General features: G+C 43.4%; 1 protein-coding gene across 10 annotated transcripts in view; it reads right to left on the bottom strand.

Annotated features, from left to right (window-relative positions):
• The window catches only part of TANC1 (tetratricopeptide repeat, ankyrin repeat and coiled-coil containing 1), a 235,339-nt gene that overhangs the window by 74,148 nt on the left and 140,617 nt on the right, over positions 1-20,574 (bottom strand). For 6 of the 10 annotated variants that reach the window (XM_044242126.1, XM_044242121.1, XM_044242123.1 and 3 more), the window contains exons 4-5: positions 12,870-12,974; positions 738-868 (exon numbers count right to left, since the gene is read on the bottom strand). In XM_044242126.1, the coding sequence (XP_044098061.1) occupies positions 738-868; positions 12,870-12,974 (236 nt within the window). Of the gene's footprint in view, positions 1-737; positions 869-12,869; positions 12,975-13,060; positions 13,216-20,574 lie in introns of those variants that run through there. The other 4 variants (XM_044242124.1, XM_044242122.1, XM_044242131.1 and 1 more) reach the window with 3 other exon arrangements.

Genomic DNA, 20,574 nt, shown 5'->3' with positions numbered 1-20,574 from the left:
AAAACCTGGGAACTCTGTTTTTGTCATGTTTCATGAGCACTGCAGCCTGATTCAATTCTCAAAGATTTATGGGCTCTGCAAGCAGGGCCAGGAGGCTGGTGGCCACTGCCATCTCAAACAGTGCGTGACACCCTCGCAGAGACACCCCCCCCCGGGGGGCGGGAGCTCTGGCCCCTCACCGCTGTGCAAACCTTACGCATCTCCGCTCTGAAGGGACAGGCTGTTGGCTCCCTAGGATGCAAAAGGCTCCTCCATGCACGACTCATTTGATCGTATCTTATTTTGTCTCTGCCTCACCTCCTACAAATCTTTCTTCATCCCACCGACCCTCTAAAATCTCAGCCTTTAAAAAAAAAAAATGCACAGGAAAGCATATCCCAAAGCAGCCAGATGAGAAGAACCATGTTATAAAGATAAGAGTAGTTATTGTGACAATGGGAGTCTTTCAGCCACTTCAATTCATTTAGCTACTCTTCTCTGGGGGGTGACTCAAAGATTAATATTTTGGATATTTTCTTAATATTGTGGATATTTTCTTCAGTTCTGCACCCTTCTGCCTCGCCCCACCTCCCTACTGCAGAAATCACGAACTGTTGAAGTAAATTTCGATACACAACAGCCCACTCTTTTGACTGAACCATGCCTCCCCCCACGCAGAGAGGGGGAGAAGAGGGTTATGCCCTCCTTCACGCATCCTCTGAGCCGGTAGGATATGCAGTGTCTTCCTCAGGCATTACCATGGTCTCATTGTTTTCTTCAATGGTTATGTGTGTGGCACTTGGGATCCCTTCTCCCAGTAAAAATCCCAGCCTTGTCAACAGTTCTTGAGCTGCTGGTGAACAGCTCGGTTCATTATCGGCCTTTGCTTCTGGAACAAAGAAAGAAAACAATGAAGACGCCCCTCTGGGGAATTTCAGGTTTGCATCTGGAGTGTTACAGCTGTTTGTGGATGCTTTTGTGTATTCTTATAAAATGCACAAAGTTTGACAATGCTGCCTGTCCTCTAGCAATACATTCTAATTAAGAGGCTGTGACGGGTTAAGAAAACAGTGAAAGAGAAACTCCAAGTGCTAACAGTGAAATACTTGACCTGAATCCGAACACAGTGTGATTAGAGGACAGCAATCCCTCTTTCCACGGCATGTGAAAAATGGGCACACCTCCCACGCCAGAGGCAGAAAGAGGCCTTCGTCTAAACTCTTTAAGAGGACAGGGTGGCCAGTGCCCACAGGAGGCAGAGATAAAGTCAAACCCAAGTGGCATGCTGGCAGAGTCCCACGATATTTAGATGTTGGGGTAAAACTGAAATCCAAGCTCTCATTAACCAAAAATAGGGGCAGGACTAACTTTGGTGGAAACGTGCTGTGCCTACCCCACAGCCACAGCAGTCAAAGTCAAAGCCAGGACTCCAACTCGAGGGTCAGTCGTAAGGAATCCACGCTGAAACAAAGGTTTTAAATCCCAGCAAAATGTGTCCCAGGAGACAAAGCCCAGTGACACATTCTCCAGTTCGTAGGAGATGGAGAGAAATCAGGCTGTGTTCTCTGCACACTCCACAGTAATGCTGGACACACAGTTAACCTGAAGGTCACAGCTCACACTTGCCACCTTTCCCTTCTCTGGCCTCCCCCTGAGAAGCTGGTCATCTAGCTTCTTGCACTTTTTAAAAAGAGTTCTGTTGTTGGGTTTAAATGTTGAGCTATAAGTTAACCTTGTATCCAAAAGACTAAGGGAACTTAATTACAGCTGACGAAATGATGGTCACATCATTCTAACACTTCTCGTCTATTTTTAAATCAGCATCCATCAGGGAATGAAATAACGTATAAAGCAAACCCTGCTTACAGAAGTTAGAACTTAAGAACAATATGTCACTTGTAATATACTCATTCATCTTAATGTTTTGTTCTTTTTTATTAATCATGTAGAGACACAAACCCATACATTGATGAATCCGTTTTTCCTAGATGTGGAAATCTGCAGATAAGTCTTAGAAATATAACATGAGGAAAGAACAAAACAGCAGTGTTACCTTTGAGCTACAGTATCCCCACCCAAGTTCAGTGCTAACTCTGCCTTTTGTACGGAGCCATAAAATCAAAACCAGTAGAGCTGAGAACCATTTATATTATCTTCACTCACATACCAGTTTTGCTCAGTCATGCTCCCAGGATAGCAGCTACAAGGGAAACCAGGCTGGCTGTATCCTCAAGGAAGGAAAAGCATCCTGCCCCTTGCTTACTCTCAAAAGCTCCTGATGTTTGCAGTAAGAATTGTGGTTTGCCAGCCTGGACGGTGTTGTGTTTTTTGGTTTTTTGTTTTTTGTTTTTTTTTAAGCTGCTCCAGAAAACTGCAAGGGTAAAATAACCACGGATTGATTGTTCTGGGTTAAGAGAGCCTGGATGTTTCTGGATCATTTGTGTTAAATTCCTGCCAGGAAGGGGCCATGGCCCCAAGCCAAAAGGGGTAAGAGAGCACCCTGGGGCAGGTCAACCACACCCAGAAGACCACTTTACAAAGGATCCCTTCCCACCAGAGATTTCCAACCATATTTTGATTCCCAAGGTACTTGGGCATTTGGGAAAAGCAGGCAGGAACCAAACCAAATCAGCAAAACCCAGGCACACCCAAGGGCTGAACCACTTTGGAACAGGCAGTCCCACCCTTCCTTGCCCCAAGGCTCAGGCAGGACGGCCCTTTTATCTCAGGTGGCAGCTGGACCAGAGGGGGAGAAGGGGATGCAGATGGCAAGGGGAAGAAGTGGGGAAGGGGGCGGAACTCCCCAGTTTCTCTACTCCACACCCCCGTTTCCTTTCGAAACAATCTCTATACTGCTCCCCAACTGTGAATGTGTGCCTGTCTAGCTTCTGGTTCAACCTGAAATTCCAGGGAAAGCGCCAGAAACGACTCCCAGTTGGCAGCTGCTGTGGAAGCATACAGAACAGCTGCACGGGGTTGGCTGCCACAGAATTTACCCTGACGACAAACGAGGGCACAGCCTGTCGCTCACACGGGGCTTACTCTGAGACCCTGCATCCCACACAGGTCCTGGGGAATGGGGTGCCCCCTAGGGAGCCACTGCTGCCTCCACACTGTGTCCATAGACAGACACCCCAAATTGCCAAGGTTTTCATGAAAAAAAATATATATATATTATATATAATATGTATACATATATAATATGTATACATATATATATTCTACAGATTTATTTATTTATTTATTTGACAGAGAGATCACAAGTAGGCAGAGAGGCAGGCAGGGAGAGAAGGTGAAGCAGGCTCCCTGCTGAGCAGAGAGCCCGATGCGGGACTTGATCCCAAGACCCTGAGACCATGACCTGAACCAAAGGCAGAGGCTTAATGCACTCAGCCACCCAGGCACCCCCAAAACATATACTGATGCAAAGACAGCTGACTTCTCATCCAAACCTCCCCCCTTCAGACAAGCTGGGAGCTGTGGCAATCCCCAGATTCAATGTCTGAATTGGCAGGACACCCCTCCAAGCTCACAGCCAACTTGTCCTCTTAACCATTCAGTCTGCACTCGTTGCCACCAAAGTTCCCAAACTTTACCTGGGTTCAGGATGCGTGAATAGACATCCTTCATTTCAGGTTTAGCAACTAGTAAGTCACCGCAATTTCATTTTGTCCAAAAGCTTCCCAACTGTCTTTTCATATTTTTCTCTTTGTTCTCAAATGTCATTCCAGTGACCTTCCCTTCAGAAGCCTCCTTCAGTTTGAATCCCTTAATCCACGTTAAGCCGTCCACAATTTTCCCTGCCTAACGTACAGATTTCTTTTTCTGAACTTTCCATTCTGGCAGAAGGGACCCCTTGGTGAAGAGTGACAGTGCCATTTTGGGAGAGATGAGTTGCCTACAAACTTACACTGATACACTGGACTGTGAAATCAAAATACATTTCTACTTCCACAGCCGATCAACAAATACTAAGATTTGAACAGTCAGATAAGATTTCTTTAGAACACATTCATACTCCAAAATGAAAATCCAGTGGGACACTCTAAATGGAAAGTATTTCCATTCATGTAGCTAATATTAAAACACTCACCAATAATAGGTATACCTTACCCAAAACCACCATTAGGATACGAACTGGAGATAAAGACATCACATCTTAGCAACACTTTACATCTCACAAATTCCAATATCCAAAGAATTTATGATGGCTGTATTTGGAGCTGAGAGAATAATTGGCCTCACACTTCCTGGGAATCCATTAGACAAGTGGAGAGTGATTCCTTCCCCATAATGTTTTCATAGAATCCTCACTACCACACCATACTGGAATAATCAAGTGGAAAAAGGCAAAGGGAATTTCTTGGGTCACTTCCTGTCTCTTTTTTAACTAATCACACTTGGATTTGTGGCACCAACACTGACCGGCAACTCCCCAGTTACCACCCCCATAATGTCAAAGCCATTTGTGCCTCTTATAACCATCCCCCCATCCTTCCCTTCAGCCTCAGAAGAAAGGTCTTCTTCTCCCTACCAAAGCTATTCTGGACCACTTACTGTGTGAACCTCTTTAACCCTCAATCTCCTCATGAGGGAAGTGACGATAACCACTTCTTAAAGGTCGTGAGCTTACCAAAAAAAAAAAAAAAAAAGTGAGAAAATAATTTATATACCAAGCATCTTCGAGATAAGATGCTATATCAAAGTTGGTCATTATTTCTACCAACTCTAACAGCAAGAGTCCATTTTCTCACTATTATTTTATTTTCTGGTTTCTCAGATTTCTATCTATATTCAATTTCTCTTAGCTAACAAAAAATAGTTTTTCTGTTGATGACTTTTCTGCCTTAAGTAACTTTTTCTGAACCTCATTATTCCTTGAAGACAACAAAAAATTTCCTTTTTCTAATTATCAAACTGTTCCCACTTGGCCCACACTAATTGCTTTAATTTCTTAACTCATCATTCTCTCTTCTTAAAGTTGGACTATGTTAAAATCGTGGAGGTTCCTGGGGATGACCAAAGATCATTCTATCAAGACACGCCCTTTCCCTTCTCTCATCCTCCTCAAACTCTATGAGTTTGGACACCACTGACAACGTTCAGCCATTTACTACCATGTGACCTTGAGCAACTGATTTAATATCCGTTTCCAAGATAGTACTTCTGAACGGAGTCTGTTAAATGAGACACAGCCTTAGTGGATGTTAAGTCCCACCCTCTGCTTCTAAATGTCCATTATCTGCTTCTTGCTAAACTTCTTGCCCTCCTTGCCTTCTATTTACATCCTGTTTCTTCCCGACTGCTCCTTCTCCTAAGCCACGTTCCCTCCTCCTTGAATTTTCAAAAATAGTATTTATAGAGGAGTACCTACCCCCGGACTGACTGCCATTAATTGGTTTCTAGTCCTGAATAAAAAAATATACTTATCACACAATTTATCTTTAAGCTCTCTGTCCCATTCACCCCGTACTGAAACTGTTATCAAAGCTTATCATTTCCTCTTTCAAAATGTCCCTGAATTAGTCTCTTTTTTTCTAGTCATACTGCCATTTATCAAGTCCTCATCCCCTCAAGTCTAGATAATTATCAGACTCTGGACCAATTTTCTCATCTCTTTTTATTTTCTGTCTTCTTTTCCTTCCTCAAAGCCAGTGGTTCTCAAACTTTATGTCTCAGGTTTACTCTTAAAAATTGAGGACTACACGGCGCCTGGGTGGCTCAGTGGGTTAAGCCGCTGCCTTCGGCTCAGGTCATGATCTCAGGGTCCTGGGATGGAGTCCCGCATCGGGCTCTCTGCTCAGTAGGGAGCCTGCTTCCTCCTCTCTCTCTCTGCCTGCCTCTCTGCCTACTTGTGATCTCTCTCTGTCAAATAAATAAATAAAATCTTAAAAAAAAAAAATTGAGGACTACAAAGACCTTTGGTATAGGTGAGCCATTGATACTTATCATGTTAGAAATTAAAAGTAAGGGGCGCCTGGGTGGCTCAGTTGGTTGGGCGTCAGCCTTCGGCTCGGATCATGGTTCCATGGTCCTGGGATTGAGCCCCGCATCAGGCTCCCTGCTCTGTGGGGAGCCTGCTTCTCCCTCTCCCACTCCCTGTGCTTATGTTTGCTCTCTCGTGGTCTCTCTCTGTCAAATAAATAAAAGTCTTTAAAAAAAATTTTTTTTAATTAAAAAAATTTTTTTAAATAAAAAAATTTTTTAAAGAAATTAAAAGTAAGAATCATTTTAAATCTACATCAATTCATCTTAAGTTCACAAAACCTACAAGTTAAACATTTTTAATAAAAAAATATTTTTTTCAAAGATCTTATTTTTAAGTAATCTTTACACCCAACATGGGGCTTGAACTTAGAACCCTGAGATCAAGAGTTACATCTCTACCAACCCAGCCAGCCAGGTACCCCACAAAATATTTTCAGTTTAAAAGGTTAAGAATAGCATTGTTTTACACTTCTCCAAATTCTTTTTAATGTCTGATTTAATCGAAGACAGCTAGATTCTCGTGTCTGCTTCTGCATTTAATCTGTTGTGATACATTCTTTTGGTTAAAGCATGTGAAGAACGGTGGCCTCAGAGATATGTAGCTGGGAAAGGGAGGAGCCTTCTCAATTAATTACAGATATTCTTCTTTGATACCACACCAAAACTTGACAAGTAGCAATTTCTTAAAGGTTAGTTCTACTGTTGACTTTGAATATGTATGAATACACTTTTTGTACTGGGTTACAGCAAAAAGTCAACAGTCGAAGAGTCAAATGGATTTTTACCCATGCAGGATTTTTTAACATCATGCATTGAGTAATTTGGAAAATACTAGTTTTGCAGATCTTATAAGAGCTGACACATTTTATTATATAAGACCAAAATACCACATTAATATCACTGCATCTCAAATGAAAGGTCCTGAGAAGCCATCAAGCTCAAGGTGACAGAAAGAAATTCTCAAAACTTAATTTTTCACTTGAAAGGTCAGATTTTATCATTAGCAAGGAATCCCTCTCGGTGTCTTTTAATTGAAATGACATGCTCATTTTGCTCCTTTTTGAGAAAATGTGTGCCTAATACCCAATTCTGAATAACCATGGTTCGCCAGTCATTCTTTCAAGTAAAAATGGTGTTCCCCTACAAAACTGGCAATTCCAATGGTCACACAAGTGGTTTCCTTTGAGACCATCATCATACTTCAGCATACAGTAGAAGGGCTTTATGGAGACTTCCCGTTTCATCACACACACTATTAAGAAGATCAATCTAGGGACAAGATTTAATAACCTTATTTCCAGGGCTTTGTCAGGGACGTTACTGAGTTATTATTTTCAATGCTAGTGCATGGTGGTCGAAGATACTACATCTGGCTCTAGAACAGCAGGTGCCCCTACCTTAACGTGCACCAACGCATCAGAAGTCTTACTAGCAATTGCTTTTGCACCACCAGTGCAAATGTCAATGCAAGAGATATGAAAATATCATCCTAATATCACTACAAAAAGGGTTTTGATCTCACAGACCTCCGTGAAGGGCTTGGGGATGCCTAGAAGTCTGCAGCCTACATTTTGAGAACCTCTGCTTTAAGTCTTCAATTGTACTAAATTGTCCCTTTTCTTTAAAATCAATAAAAAATGATTGCTGCGTACACCTCTCAACCTATTAACTGATCTCGCATCTCCCCTTACCTGCTCAAAATCTTGGGGTAAAAAGGCAATGGTCTATCCCCACCAATTCCATTTCCCTTTCACCTACCTACAACTTAAAGTCATTCACCTTCGCTAGCCTCCTGAACCAGACCTGGTAGGCACAGTAATTTTGTCTTTTTAAAAGGCTGATCTCCTCTTTTGATTTTCCTGTAATTTTTGACCTTGGAAATACACTGTCCTACAAGGAGGAAAGTGGCAACTCTCACATCAGACACTCAGAGAGGAAATCCCTAGTTTCCAGGATTTACTGTATGGTCTTATGGGTTCTTCTTCTACCCATTCTCAGTTCTCTTCTCCTAATGACCCTTTCCCTAGTCTGACACACCCTCATTTCATCACATTCCCTCTAAACAAAAGTCCATACCCAGAATTTTTGAGACCCAGTTTGATTTTCCACTGTTCAGCAGGCATTTGTGCTGAGATATTCCACTAACATCTCAAGCACAAATATACCTGAAACTGAACTCAAAGCGAAATGGACGGTTCCCTCTTTCAGTCCATCTGAATATTGTTTCAAAGCCTTGAAGTCATCAGCTTGGTCTCTTCTGGCTTCCAGGTCCATTCAATTTCTCCACAATCTTCCTATTCCTCACCTCTTCTTTCCCAATCCTGTTCTAATTTGAGACCTTATTCTGTCTTATCAAACTAACGAAATCTCTTCCTCACCATTTTCCTGACCCTAGTCTCTTTCCTGCCCCACTGTATCCTATACTTTATTGTCAGGTCAATCTTAAAGTAATCAAATCCTGGGGCACCTGTGTGGCTCAGTGGGTTAAGCCTCTGCCTTCGGCTCAGGTCATGATCTCATGATCTAGATCCCAGGGTCCTAGGATCGAGCCCCGCATCGGACTCTCTGCTCAGTGGGGAGCCTGCTTCCCTTCCTCTCTCTCTGCCTGCCTCTCTGCCTACTTGTGATCTCTGTCAAACAAATAAATAAAATCTTAAAAAAAAAAAAAAACTTCCCAGCTCAGCTCCTCCACTGGCACCCAGCTTGGATTAGTCAACAGTACTTTTCACCCTTGTATTACAGTCACTCTGCATGTAGACAGGTCTTTAATCCCCAACCAGACTCTAAGGCTCCATGGAGAAAGAACCTATGCTTGATAACACATCTCAAATAGCACCTAATACAGCACGTTTCACAGCATCAGAATTAATATTTACTTAAGGAAATGCATAATAAATGGATACCCTACCTCTGGCCACTTTTCCATGGCACACATACTAGGCACATCCCCTTTCTGAACTCTCATCTAACTAACACCTTAATCAACTATTAGTCAAATGGCGTATCACCATTCTAAGAAGCTGAATGTCTGAAATAATAACCAAAAACATAAGGTATCAGTATTTACTTAAACATATCTAAAAAATGACACTCCTCCCAAGATAGCTTTGCATGTCATTATTCTGCTATTTCATATTGTTAGTTTTTACTTGCTAACAGAATGCCAGAAGAAAAGTTTCATCATATTTTGAGATTGATCTTCACCAAGCAATGACTCACTAGACTAAAACTTTCTCACCCCTCCCTATCGAAGCTTGCTCAAGTAGCTAATGACAGATGGAAGGAAACCTAAATGGATTATGGTTGCCCCTAACTCAAAGAAATATAGCTGTGAATCCTACTGCAATTTAATAATCCTCTCTAATTTATCTGTTGTTTTTTAAAAATTTTCCCTTAAGGCAGAGGTATTGTCTTGTAGGCAAATGACATTCTTCCCCAAACAATATGTTGGTTTAGCAATAGGAAGCTCATTCGTGAAAACATATTCTGTACGACACACAAGTTATTAGAACTATTTGACAGAAGAAGGGGGACTGTATTTTGAGGAACTGATTAAGTCACTCTTTTTTTTTCTCCAGAGTAGAAAAATGCTATTTTTCCAAAATATTTTAGAATATTAAATAAAGTAGAATCTATTTCTCTAAAAATGTTCCCAGGTAAATGTAAACTTTAACAGATTGATTCTTTGCATATAATAAAGATATTCATCTGCCCGTATCCTACAACCCACTTTCCAGATGGCTAAGATATGCAAATTCACATAAATAAAATTACTTATAGATTAATGAACAAATTCAAAGTGCTCTGTGGTTTTGCTTTACTTTGATTTAAATTTCAAATAGCTAAGAATCAAGAATTTATGATGCTAAACCATAAAACGAGGCAGCTTAGTCCGGGAAGGGTATTTCAGACATTTAGGAGTAACTCGATATTTCGTGAGCCTATGGGAAATTCTGAAAGCATTTCACAAAGAGCTGTTTTCAATAGTTTGTTAGTCTGGAGAATACTGAAATGCTGTCATTGAGAGCATCCAGAAAAACATCTTAAGGATAGAAAACAAAATTCCCAAAGAAAATATGAAAAGCACAAGTCCAAATTTTAAGTCAAAACTGAAGTGATAATGCTGGATAGTCAACCCTAGAGAGTAGGTCTGTCTACCATACATTAGTGTGTGCTTGGATTAATACCCAAACTCAATTAGTTGTATTCTGCTCCAGCCTCTCCTTTAGGTTCACTGACCTGGATATAAAATTTACACTTTAATACAGCAGATTTAATTAACCCTATTGAAATGTAAAAGATTCCATGGGGATTACAAAACACACCATCCCTTACTAATTGCCAAGCTGAACTGTGTCAAGCAACCACTTTCTCTTGAACCAGTACATAACTGCGGGGGCTTCCACCAACATCATAACAATCCACACAAGGCCATAGGCTTACAAAGAGGAACCATATCTCTTTCTCTTTGCCTGAACACTGAAAGGGAAAGTGCACCCTACTTCTTATTCTAGGCCAAACTTCTGGAAACTTCTGGTCTGTATTCACAGCCCAGATATGTCATGAGTTCAGTCCCCTCGGAGACAGACAATGCCGAATCTGAGGGCTCGGGTCTCAGGAGTGAGTGCACGTGCAAAGTGCAGGACGTGCTGGCAAGACCAATCTTGACACTTTAATTAGTTCAGCCGGCAGCCAAGCAGGAGAATGCCTCCCCCAAGAAAGATAGCTGATTCCGCCTTGGGCAAGAGGAGAAATGTTGTCAATGGGAACTCTTTTTAACCTCTCTTCTTTGCCCAAAACAAATCCTAAATTTCTCCCCCATTCTAACCCCAGAGAGAGTCCTAAATGTTACACAGGACCTCAAGGAAGTTACATCATGCGGTCTAGGCCAGTCAAAACACCAAGGGCATAAATGACCAGGACTTCAAAGGCTTTGGAGGGTGGGGATGAGGGTTAGGTGCGGTTTACTCTGAAATGGGCAAATAGTTTGGTAAATCTGATTACTGATACTCACTTCAGAGGACAAAGCCTTTATTTTTCTTTCCAAACCCAGCATAGAAAGGAGAGAAGAGATCTGAAAATGGACACCCTCACACATGAATTCACCACCAACAGGGTCCTCATGTCTGTAGAATGGCCAGATACCGCCGGGGACTTTCCCCTCTTCACCACCATGCACTTGGCACCCTGCCCTCCTCAGCACCATCCCAGTGGGAACCTCTTACCCAAACCAAACAGCTCGGCGCCTGGACAGAAGGGAAAGGGTACAATTTCTCATGCCAAGACGCCGGCAACAGCACCTCTTCCCTGCCCACAACGCCCAGCTCCTGGCCTCCTCTCCTCTCCCACCAAAACGCCCCCTGCTGAGGTTTACCTTCTGCCAACTCCTCTTTTCAGCTCATTTTTAGGTTTATTTTCACCACCACCCTACTTACTCCATTTTTCTACCATGTCCTACTTTGTATTACTCCACCGTATGTATCCACAGAAACACAGTGGTTAGGGGCGCCTGAGTGGCTCAGTGAGTTAAAGCCTCTGCCTTCAGCTCTCAGGTCATGATCCCAGGGTCCTGGGATCAAGCCCCACTTTGAGCGAGCTCTCTGCTCCATGGGGAGCCTGCTCCCACCCCACCCCCCCGCCCCACCGCCTGCCTCTCTCTGCCTACTTGTGATCTCTGTCTGTCAAATAAGTAAATAAAATCTTAAAAAAAGAAAGAAAGAAACAAACAAACAAACACAGCGGTTAGAACATAAAGGTGCTGTACCCCTGACCACCCACAGCTAGGAAGAGGAGGATGCTAAGTATTCCAAAGGGGAAATATCGATGAGCTTTCTCTTTCAGCAGGACTACATAAACTTGTACCCACACTAAAGGTAAAATGGGCTTCTCTACATAAGCCAGGATTCCTAACCACACGTTTCTGCAGGAAAATGGGATACAAGTTCAAAACATACAAATTAAAGAATCGTAGAATCATGAGCTGGGGACCCCTTGATACCACGGAAAGAAACAAATGGAAAATTCTCAAACTGATTTAAAAAATAAGAACAATTAATATACCTATGAAGTACTATAGTTTGTAATGTCTGTTACACTTATTTCCAGATCTAGGAAAAAAAAGATATAAAATATCTTTACTAAAAGATTTCAATTAATTTGGGCTTTTTTGGGGGGAGGGGGTACTCTGAGTTCAGCATTCCCTAAAGAAAAACTTTAGATCTTAAAAAACAAAAAGCGGGATGCCTGGGTGGCTCAGTCAGTTAAGCGTCTGCCTTTGGCTCAGGTCACAGTCCCAGGGTCTTGGGATTGAACCCCATGTCGGGCTCCCGCTCAGCAGGAAGTCGGCTTCTCCCTCTCCCACTCCCCCTACTTATGTTCCCTCTTTCACTGTCCCTATCAAATAAATAAATAAAATCTTAAAAAAAAATAAAAAATTAAGATAAAAAGCAAAAAGCTTTCAAAAGCTATCAAATGCTTTTAAGAAGGCTAGTTATCAGAAACTTGTCCAGTGAAAGTGTCAGGTTTTCAGCCAAAGCCTGTTGAATTCTCCAAACGGTGGAGTACCAAAAAGCAAAACAAAACAGCGTGCTGGAAACCGTCTACGACTGGCTCTCCTTATCTCCCCATGCCAGGGAGGTCAAAATTGAGAGGAAATAAGGCTCAACCCTTAAACAATGCATATGCACCCACTCAACTATTCCTACCGGTGTCTATAAATCCAAGAATTTACATTAGCTCACCACATCTCTGGAACTGGCCGGGGCAAGGGGTAGTCCTCCCAAACACATTCAGTTTGGCAAAGCATTCCTACAAGAGGCACTCCAGTTTCACTCAGAAATGGAATGTCATTATGTAAAATCCTCTGGGGGAGGGGAAGGGAATCATTGAAAATATATTCTTACCATTCTCACTGGGCTCTGCTGCCTTGGACACTTCTCGGAACGGGATTATAACTGCATCTCCAGGCACTCTGGGGCTTTCCACATACTTGGGCTTCCTGACGGGACCTGTGGTGGAAAAGATCTGAGTGTGGCTAATTTTTTCCAGACGCAAACAAAGCTTCGGCATGTACAGTGTGTGTGTGTGTCCTCACCAGGACCCAAATATGCCTCAAGGAAGAGCCGGCCCCCTCTCCTCCCTTGAACACACACACACGGTCATTCCAGCACAGACGCGGGAACGTCCAGCCTGGCTGCCAGAGCAGAAACGGGTAAGCTCAGTTTCGAGAATGTCAACTCTGGCAAAAAACAAAAGCCGCGCTTTTGCTGTGAAGACGCGACAGCTGTCTTTGGTGTACATCAAGGAAGGGATTTTGACATGTTCAAACCTGGACAGCTTCTGGCAAAGGGTTTTTTTTATTTGGAATCTGTCTCTAACTGGGACAAAGACGATTGGGCCGCTTGCTATCTCCGAAGTCAGGAGGCAAGGATTACAAACAGCCGGGCTGTAACACCAACACACTGCGAGCGGCCACAGAGCGCCGGCATGTTATCACCCTGGTGACGCACTGCGATTGTGTGGGGCAGGGAAGGCGACGGTTTGCTTGGCACGTGACAGAGCCGCCTTCAAAAGGCACAGCAGCCCGTCGGGCGTGCGACTCGGGGCCACAAGAGGCCCGTCGGTCCTATTTCTCACCTTCCCCTCAACCTCAACTTATCATCGGAAAATCTGGAATTCTTAGGAAGACTGAATGGACCCCTCACACGCCGGCGGGAATGAACAGGTGCAGCCACTTCAGGCAACGGTTTGGCAGCTCCTCAAAAGGTGACACACACAGTTATTATATGGCCCAGCAGTTCCGCTTCTCTACTCACACACGTTCACACAGAAGTTTGCACAGCCGTGCTCATGGTAGCATTATCACGAGCCAAACGTCCATCAACTGATGACTACAAAATGTGATCTGTCCATGCAGGGGGACAGTATTGGGCCACACAGAGGGATGGAGTCCCGATTTATGCTATGACAGGATGAAACCTGAAAACACGATGCTACGTGAAGGAAGCCAGTCCCCACAGACCACGTATTATAGGAATCCATTCGTATGGAATATCCGGAACAAGCAAATGTGTGGAAATAATGAATGGCTGCCAGAGGCTGAGATATGCAAGCTAGTGGGGTGATGGCTAAAGGGCAGGAGACTTCTTTTTAGAGTGATTAACATGTCCTAAAATTAGTGGTGGGGGCGCCTGCGTGACTCAGTCATTAAGTGTCTGCCTGCGGCTCCAGTCATTTCCCAGGATCCTGGGATCGAGTCCCATGTTGGGCTCCCTGCTCAGTGGGAAGCCTGCTTTTCCCTCTGCCCCTCCCCCTACTTGTGTTCCCACTCTTACTGTCTCTCTGTCAAGTACATTAAATCTTTAAACAATAATAATAAAATAAAATAAAATTAGTGGTGATGGCTGCCCGACCTTGGGAATATACTAAAAACCGCTAGAGTGTATACTTTAAATGTGTGCACTGTAGGACATGTGAATTACATCTAAATGAAGCTGCATAAAAAAAGAAAAGACTGCCCATCCTGTCTGTTCCTTTCAAGCATCACATTACACTAGGCCCAGAATCACCCACTCGACTTTCATTTTCCTTGGCTGCCTTATACTTAAAGTACGCTTTTACAGGGCCACAGAGGCAGGGCATATTCCTCAGCAGTGGGGGAAAAGCTGGTGGGAAGAGAGGTAGCCAGGGGTCCACAGCCCTCCCTCCTGCTCAGCCAACCCTCCGAGGCCTGGGCTCCGTCACCACACACTGGTCCAGTGAATCAGGCGGGTCCTGAGCGTCCTTGGGCATGAAACATCATATGCCTCCAAGGAGTTCTGTTCAGACTGTGGTTTGTGGTGAGAGATGCTGCCATCTAAAGGCTTCCCGCATAAGCATCTACATCAGTCTAACAATATCCCAGTTCCCAGCGCCTACAACGGACTACACATGGAAACAGGTGACATTATCAAAGCAGCGTTTGGAGCTTGACAAACAGGGATGGTGTCTCAAACTTTACAAATCATGGTTTTTAAATGGCTAACAGTATTTAATCACATGGCCATCTCCATAATTTACTTAACCCTGTCCGAAAGGGGATTTTTCAAAGGTTAAATTGGAACGGTTACGGGGAAGAGGGAGAACATGTTCACAATGTGAATGGAGGATGTAGGCTATGCAGCAGAATACAAAGCATTACTCAGATTTTATCTAAAATCTACACATATCCTATAGAAATATTCATAGAGAGAAGACTGGGGGGAGGGGCATAAAGGAAAATTTAACATATCTGCTATGGGGGAGCCACACACTAGGAAGAAAGGCTCTAACAGGGTAGGAAAAAATGGAATCAGGACAAGCACACGAACATTTCTATACTTTTGGTTCCTGACCTATTCTCTGTGGTAAAAGAGATCACAGGGATCTTTTCCCCTACCATCTGCTATCTTCCACTTAAAGAACTCTGGGGAGGTAAAGACCTTTATTATTACTGCTGGTTGAGGGATGCTCGAGACACCTGTAAATTTCTGCTTCCCTTAACTCTTCAGGGTACAGTAACAGCAAATCTAAGCAGGAGATCTATTTACAGGCTCCAATCTACCTAACCCATATATCCTTCAAAAATAGTCTCTGACAGTGAGTATTCCTAAAACATGGGCCATCTCACATGGATGTACAATGGTTTTTATGAATGGCTGGAACAATGAACCCCAAAGTCACCCAGAGCCTTCATACAGCATCCAGGCCTATCCATCTAATGCTCTATCACCGTGTTCAGCCCAGAGGCCAACTGCTACCTGTAAGAACTACTCTACCCTGAGGAGTCAGAGTGTGAAGAGCAGAGCCTCTGGAATTGGGCAGACCCACCTAAGTTCAAATACGGTTCCCTCCCCAGCTCGGGCCTCAGTAATATCCTCAAGATGTAAGATGACCAAGTAAGCCTCCTGTTCCAAGGGGAACATCCAGGAGAGCTAAGATGTGCATCTGATTCCCAGGCTTAGCTTAGCACCTGGCACAGTAAAAGTGGCACTAGATGGGAAAGGGGATATGGAATATCAAAGTAAAGAGAACACGTATTCAGTGATCACACAAGGCTAAGCACTTACATACATTAATTCATTCAGTGGTAGTAACTTTGGGAGAAGAGCAGTACTTGCATTTTTAGGTCAAGAAACTAACGCTCAAATTAGTTAAACAAGTTTGCTGTGGCCCACACATGGCAAAACACTAGTTCTGTGGTCCATGCAGGTTTGAAGCCCGAGTACTCAACCAGCACATGGCACCGATAAAAGCAGGAAACCCAGATGAAACGTGCAGTCCTAGAAAAGGCCAGAACAACAGAAACTTCCACCACCACCTAGTCACCCATGGACCTTGGGATAGTCAACAAATATTTTATTCATACTTGTCTCTGATCATCCCTTTTACTAAGAATTGAGATATTCTACAGTGGTTACAGGCACATTAAATATTGGAGATACTGCAATAAAGTGAGTCAAATGAATTTTTTTGCTTCCCAGGACAGGTGACATGTTTACACTGTGGTCTGTTAAGTACACGATAGCATTATGTCTAAAATCAATGTGCATACCTTAATTCAGAATTATTTTATTGCTAAACAATGCCTACTATCATCTGGCCTTTCAGTGAGTAGCAATCTTTTTGCTGGTGGAGGGCCTTGCCTTGATGTTGTTGGGGGCTGACTGATGAGGGCGGTGGCTGTGGCCATTCCTTAAAGTAAGAATCCAATGAAGTCTGCCACATCAATTGGTGCGTTCACGAATGAATTCTCTGTCGCATGTGATGCTGTTCAACAGCATTTTTACCCACAGAACTTCTTTCATAACTAGAGGCGAACCTCTTAAATCCAACTACTACATTATCAACTAAGTTTATACAATATTCTAAAATCCTTTGTTGTCATTTCAACAATCTTCATGGTACCTTCACCAAGAGTAGATTCCGTCTCAAGAAACCATTTGTTTATCTGTAAGAAGCAACAGTCCATCATCCATTAAAGTTTAATCACGAGACTGCAGCAGTCCAGTCCCATCTCCGGGCTCTACTTCCAGTTCAAGCTCTCTTGCTACTTCTACTCCATCTGCAGTTACTTCCTCCACTGAAGTCCTGAACGCGGAGAGTCCTCCATGAGGGCTGGAATCATCTTCCGAACTCCTGTTAATGTCGATATGTTGACCACTTCCCATGAATCATGAATATTCTTAATGGCATCTGGAATGGTAAATCCTCTCCAGAAGCTTTTCAGTTTAACTTTGTCCAGATCCATCAGAGGAATTGCTATCTGGGGCAGCTACAGCCTTACAAAATATATTGCTTAAATAACACCTGAAAGTTGCAATTATCTCTTGAACCATGGGCTGCAGAATGGACGCTGTGTTAAGCAGCACAAAAATATTAAGCTCCTGAGACATCTCCACCAGAGCTCAAGTGACCAGGTGCGTTGTCAAAGAGCAGTAACATTTTTCGAGGAATTTTACCCTGAGTAGTAGGTCTCAACAGCGGGCTTAAGACATTCAGTAAACCATGTTGTAAATAGATGTGCTGTCATCTAGATTTTGTTGTTCCATTTAGGCAGAATACATTTATATTAATGCCTAGGGATCCTAGGATGTGGAGAATGGCAAATGAGCACTGATTTCAACTTTAACGTCACCAACTCCATCCATCCGTAACAAGAGACAGCCTGTCCCCTTTAAAGCTTTGAAGCCAGGTATCGACTTCTCTTTTGTTAGGAACGTCCTAGATGGCATCTTCACGAACCAATCTCTATTAGCATTCAACTTTTCTTCTATAATTTCCTCATCTCTCCTCAGCCTTCATGAACTGAAAAAAAATTAAGGTCTTACTCTGGATTAGCTTTTGTCTTAAGAAAATGTGGCGGCTAGTTTGATCTTCGATCCAGACCATTACAACTTTCTCGGTATCAGCGATGGGGCTGTGTTTGCTTTCTTATCATTCAGGTATAACTGGAGTAGCCACTTTTAACTTCCTTCGAGAACTTTTCCTCTGCATTCACAGCTCGGTTAACTCTTTGGGGCAAGAGGCCAGGCTTTCAGCCTAACTAAGCTTAATCATTTTTAGCTTTTGATTTAAAGTAAGAGATATGGGACTCTTCCTTTCACTCGAACACTTAGAGGACATTGTACGGTTATTCAGTGACCTAATTTCAATACTGTTGTGTCTCAGGGAATACCGAGGCCCGAGGAGAGAGAGAAGAGACAGGAGAATGGCCATTTGATCAGAACATACCCAATATTGATCAATTAAGTGTGCCATCTTATATGGGCACAGTTCATGGTACCCCCCAAACAATTACAATAGTAACAAAGATCACTGACCACAGGTCACAGTAACAGACATAGTAATGAAAAAGGCTGACATATTGCAAGAATTATCAACATGTGACACAAAGACATGAAGTGAGCCAATGCAGTAGGAAAAATGGTGCCAGAAGACTTGCTGGACACAGGGTTGCCACAAATCTTCAATTTCAAAACTGCAACATCTAGGAAGTGTGATAGAGCAAACCTCCATAAAACAAGGCATGCTGGTGCAAGCAATGGCCCTCCAATATGATCCTCTTATTTAAATTGCTTTCCACAAACAGCTGAACCTCAAATGCTATAAAACAAGAAAAATTTATAACTATAGAGGTTTTGTTCCTTCCTCCTCTCTATCGCTCATTAGAGGCTCCTTGCACACTTTCCATTAAATAACCAGATGAACACTCGTTTGCCTTTACTCCTTTCCAAAACATCATTAGAGTTGCAGTAAAGGGATTTGAGAGAGACTGATGGGGAGAGGAGAACACCACAGGCAAGAAACCAAACTTCTGAGAGTAGGAAACAGTTTGCCAAGGAGCAGTGAATTGAGTGGGCAGGAAAAGGTCAGCTCTAGGGTAGGGGATGGGATGGCTCAGCCTCAGAGATGGGAGGCACTTCTGAAGACAGGGGCATGAATGGGGCCACACAGGATCAGGGCTTGAGAATCTATTTAAGGGAGAGTCAGACCCTCAGAACCAGGAAGCATTCCCTCTCACCCTGGAAAGGCCTAATGCCAAGAGCACAGAGACTCAAGAGCTAAACTCTTATGTGCTAAACTAAAAAACTGGGATTAAGAAAAATTCCACATGTAGACTGGTGGGCCATTGGGGTGGGTCCCCAATGCCCCCCACCCCGAGCTGTGAGACCAGCGACAGCAATCTCGCACACCGGGGCAGAAAGACATCAGAGGATTCCACTCTGGGGAAAGTCACCAAGAGAAAAGACCAGTAAGTGAGAGTTGGGCACATCCCCAACCAACCACGGTATCACAAAGCCTGTCCTCAACACGTAGCCAGCACTTTCAATCAGCCTCTTTGCTCTTCAGATACGAACTAGGATCAGACAGTCGAGGAAGACCCTACCCTGAAAAGCAGCCACTGGAACAAGAAGAGCGCTGTGAGGAATCTGAGAAAACAGGAGGAACCCCCTCCAGTTTGCTTCCACTACCCAAAGGACGTCCATCACAAAGGGCACCTAGGGTCCCCGTGGTGGGCCGCTGAGCAGACTGACTGAAGGACGAGAAGAAAGGCCACGCTGGCAGGAGCCATGTGACCTCCAGGCACCCATCTTACATCTGAGCTGCTATTAAACCACAGTGACACTGATTTCTACACCTGAAACAAACTCCCCTAAAACAAAGTGGCCGCCATGTCAACAGGGACCCAAACTGAGAATTCCATCTCCCCGCCACCCTCTTACTCAGGGAATACTACTGCCCAGCACCTTTCTAGACACAGATTTTTGTTTAAAATAAAATGTTCAGGGGCGCCTGGATGGCTCAGTGGGTTAAAGCCTCTGCCTTCGGCTCGGGTCATGATGCCAGGGTCCTGGGATCGAGACCAGCATCGGGCTCTCTGCTCAGCTGGGAGCCCACTTCTTCCTCTCTCTGCCTGCCTCTCTGCCTACTGGTGATCTCTGCCTGTCAAATAAAAAAATAAAAATCTAAAAACAAATTTTTTAAAAATAAAACAGAATGTTCAATCTTCCCAAGCATAAACTATCTTAAAGTAAAATAATCTCCCCCCTTCCCTATCAGGTTAATCCCCACAAAATAACCAAAATATAATACTACATAATAATTATGCAGAAAGCATGGTATGTTTGCCACTAGTTGGTTTTTTTTTTTTTTAAGGTGGGGGGGCAGAAGGAGAGAGACAACCATGCAGGCTCCTTGGTCAGCACAATCTCACAAGCCTAAGATCATGACCTGAGCCAAAATCAGGAGTTAGACACTCAATGGACTGAGCCACTCAAGGTGCCCCTGCTGGCTACTGTATTTTAAGGCAAGCGTTCCTTAAAAACTATATATGACCATCAGGTATTAGCTTGAACATCAGCAAGGGGAACCTGGCTGGCTCAGTCCAGAGAGCATGCAACTCTGAATCTCAGGGTTCTAAGTTCAAGCCCCATGGCAGGTATAGAGATTCCTCAAAATTTAAAAAAAAAAAAAAAAAATGTGAGAAATTCAGCTCAGGTAAAGGCCAACATGTTTCCCTGTCACGATGGCCTCACTTCCCAATCACTCCTGGGCAGCTCACCCATAACACTGGTATAAAGCACTTTT

This window comes from Neovison vison, chromosome 3, assembly GCF_020171115.1.
Source record: "Neovison vison isolate M4711 chromosome 3, ASM_NN_V1, whole genome shotgun sequence".
Classification (NCBI taxonomy): Eukaryota; Metazoa; Chordata; class Mammalia; order Carnivora; family Mustelidae; genus Neogale; species Neogale vison.
Note: the sequence above shows the minus strand (reverse complement) of the source record. Positions and strands in the feature narration are given on the sequence as shown.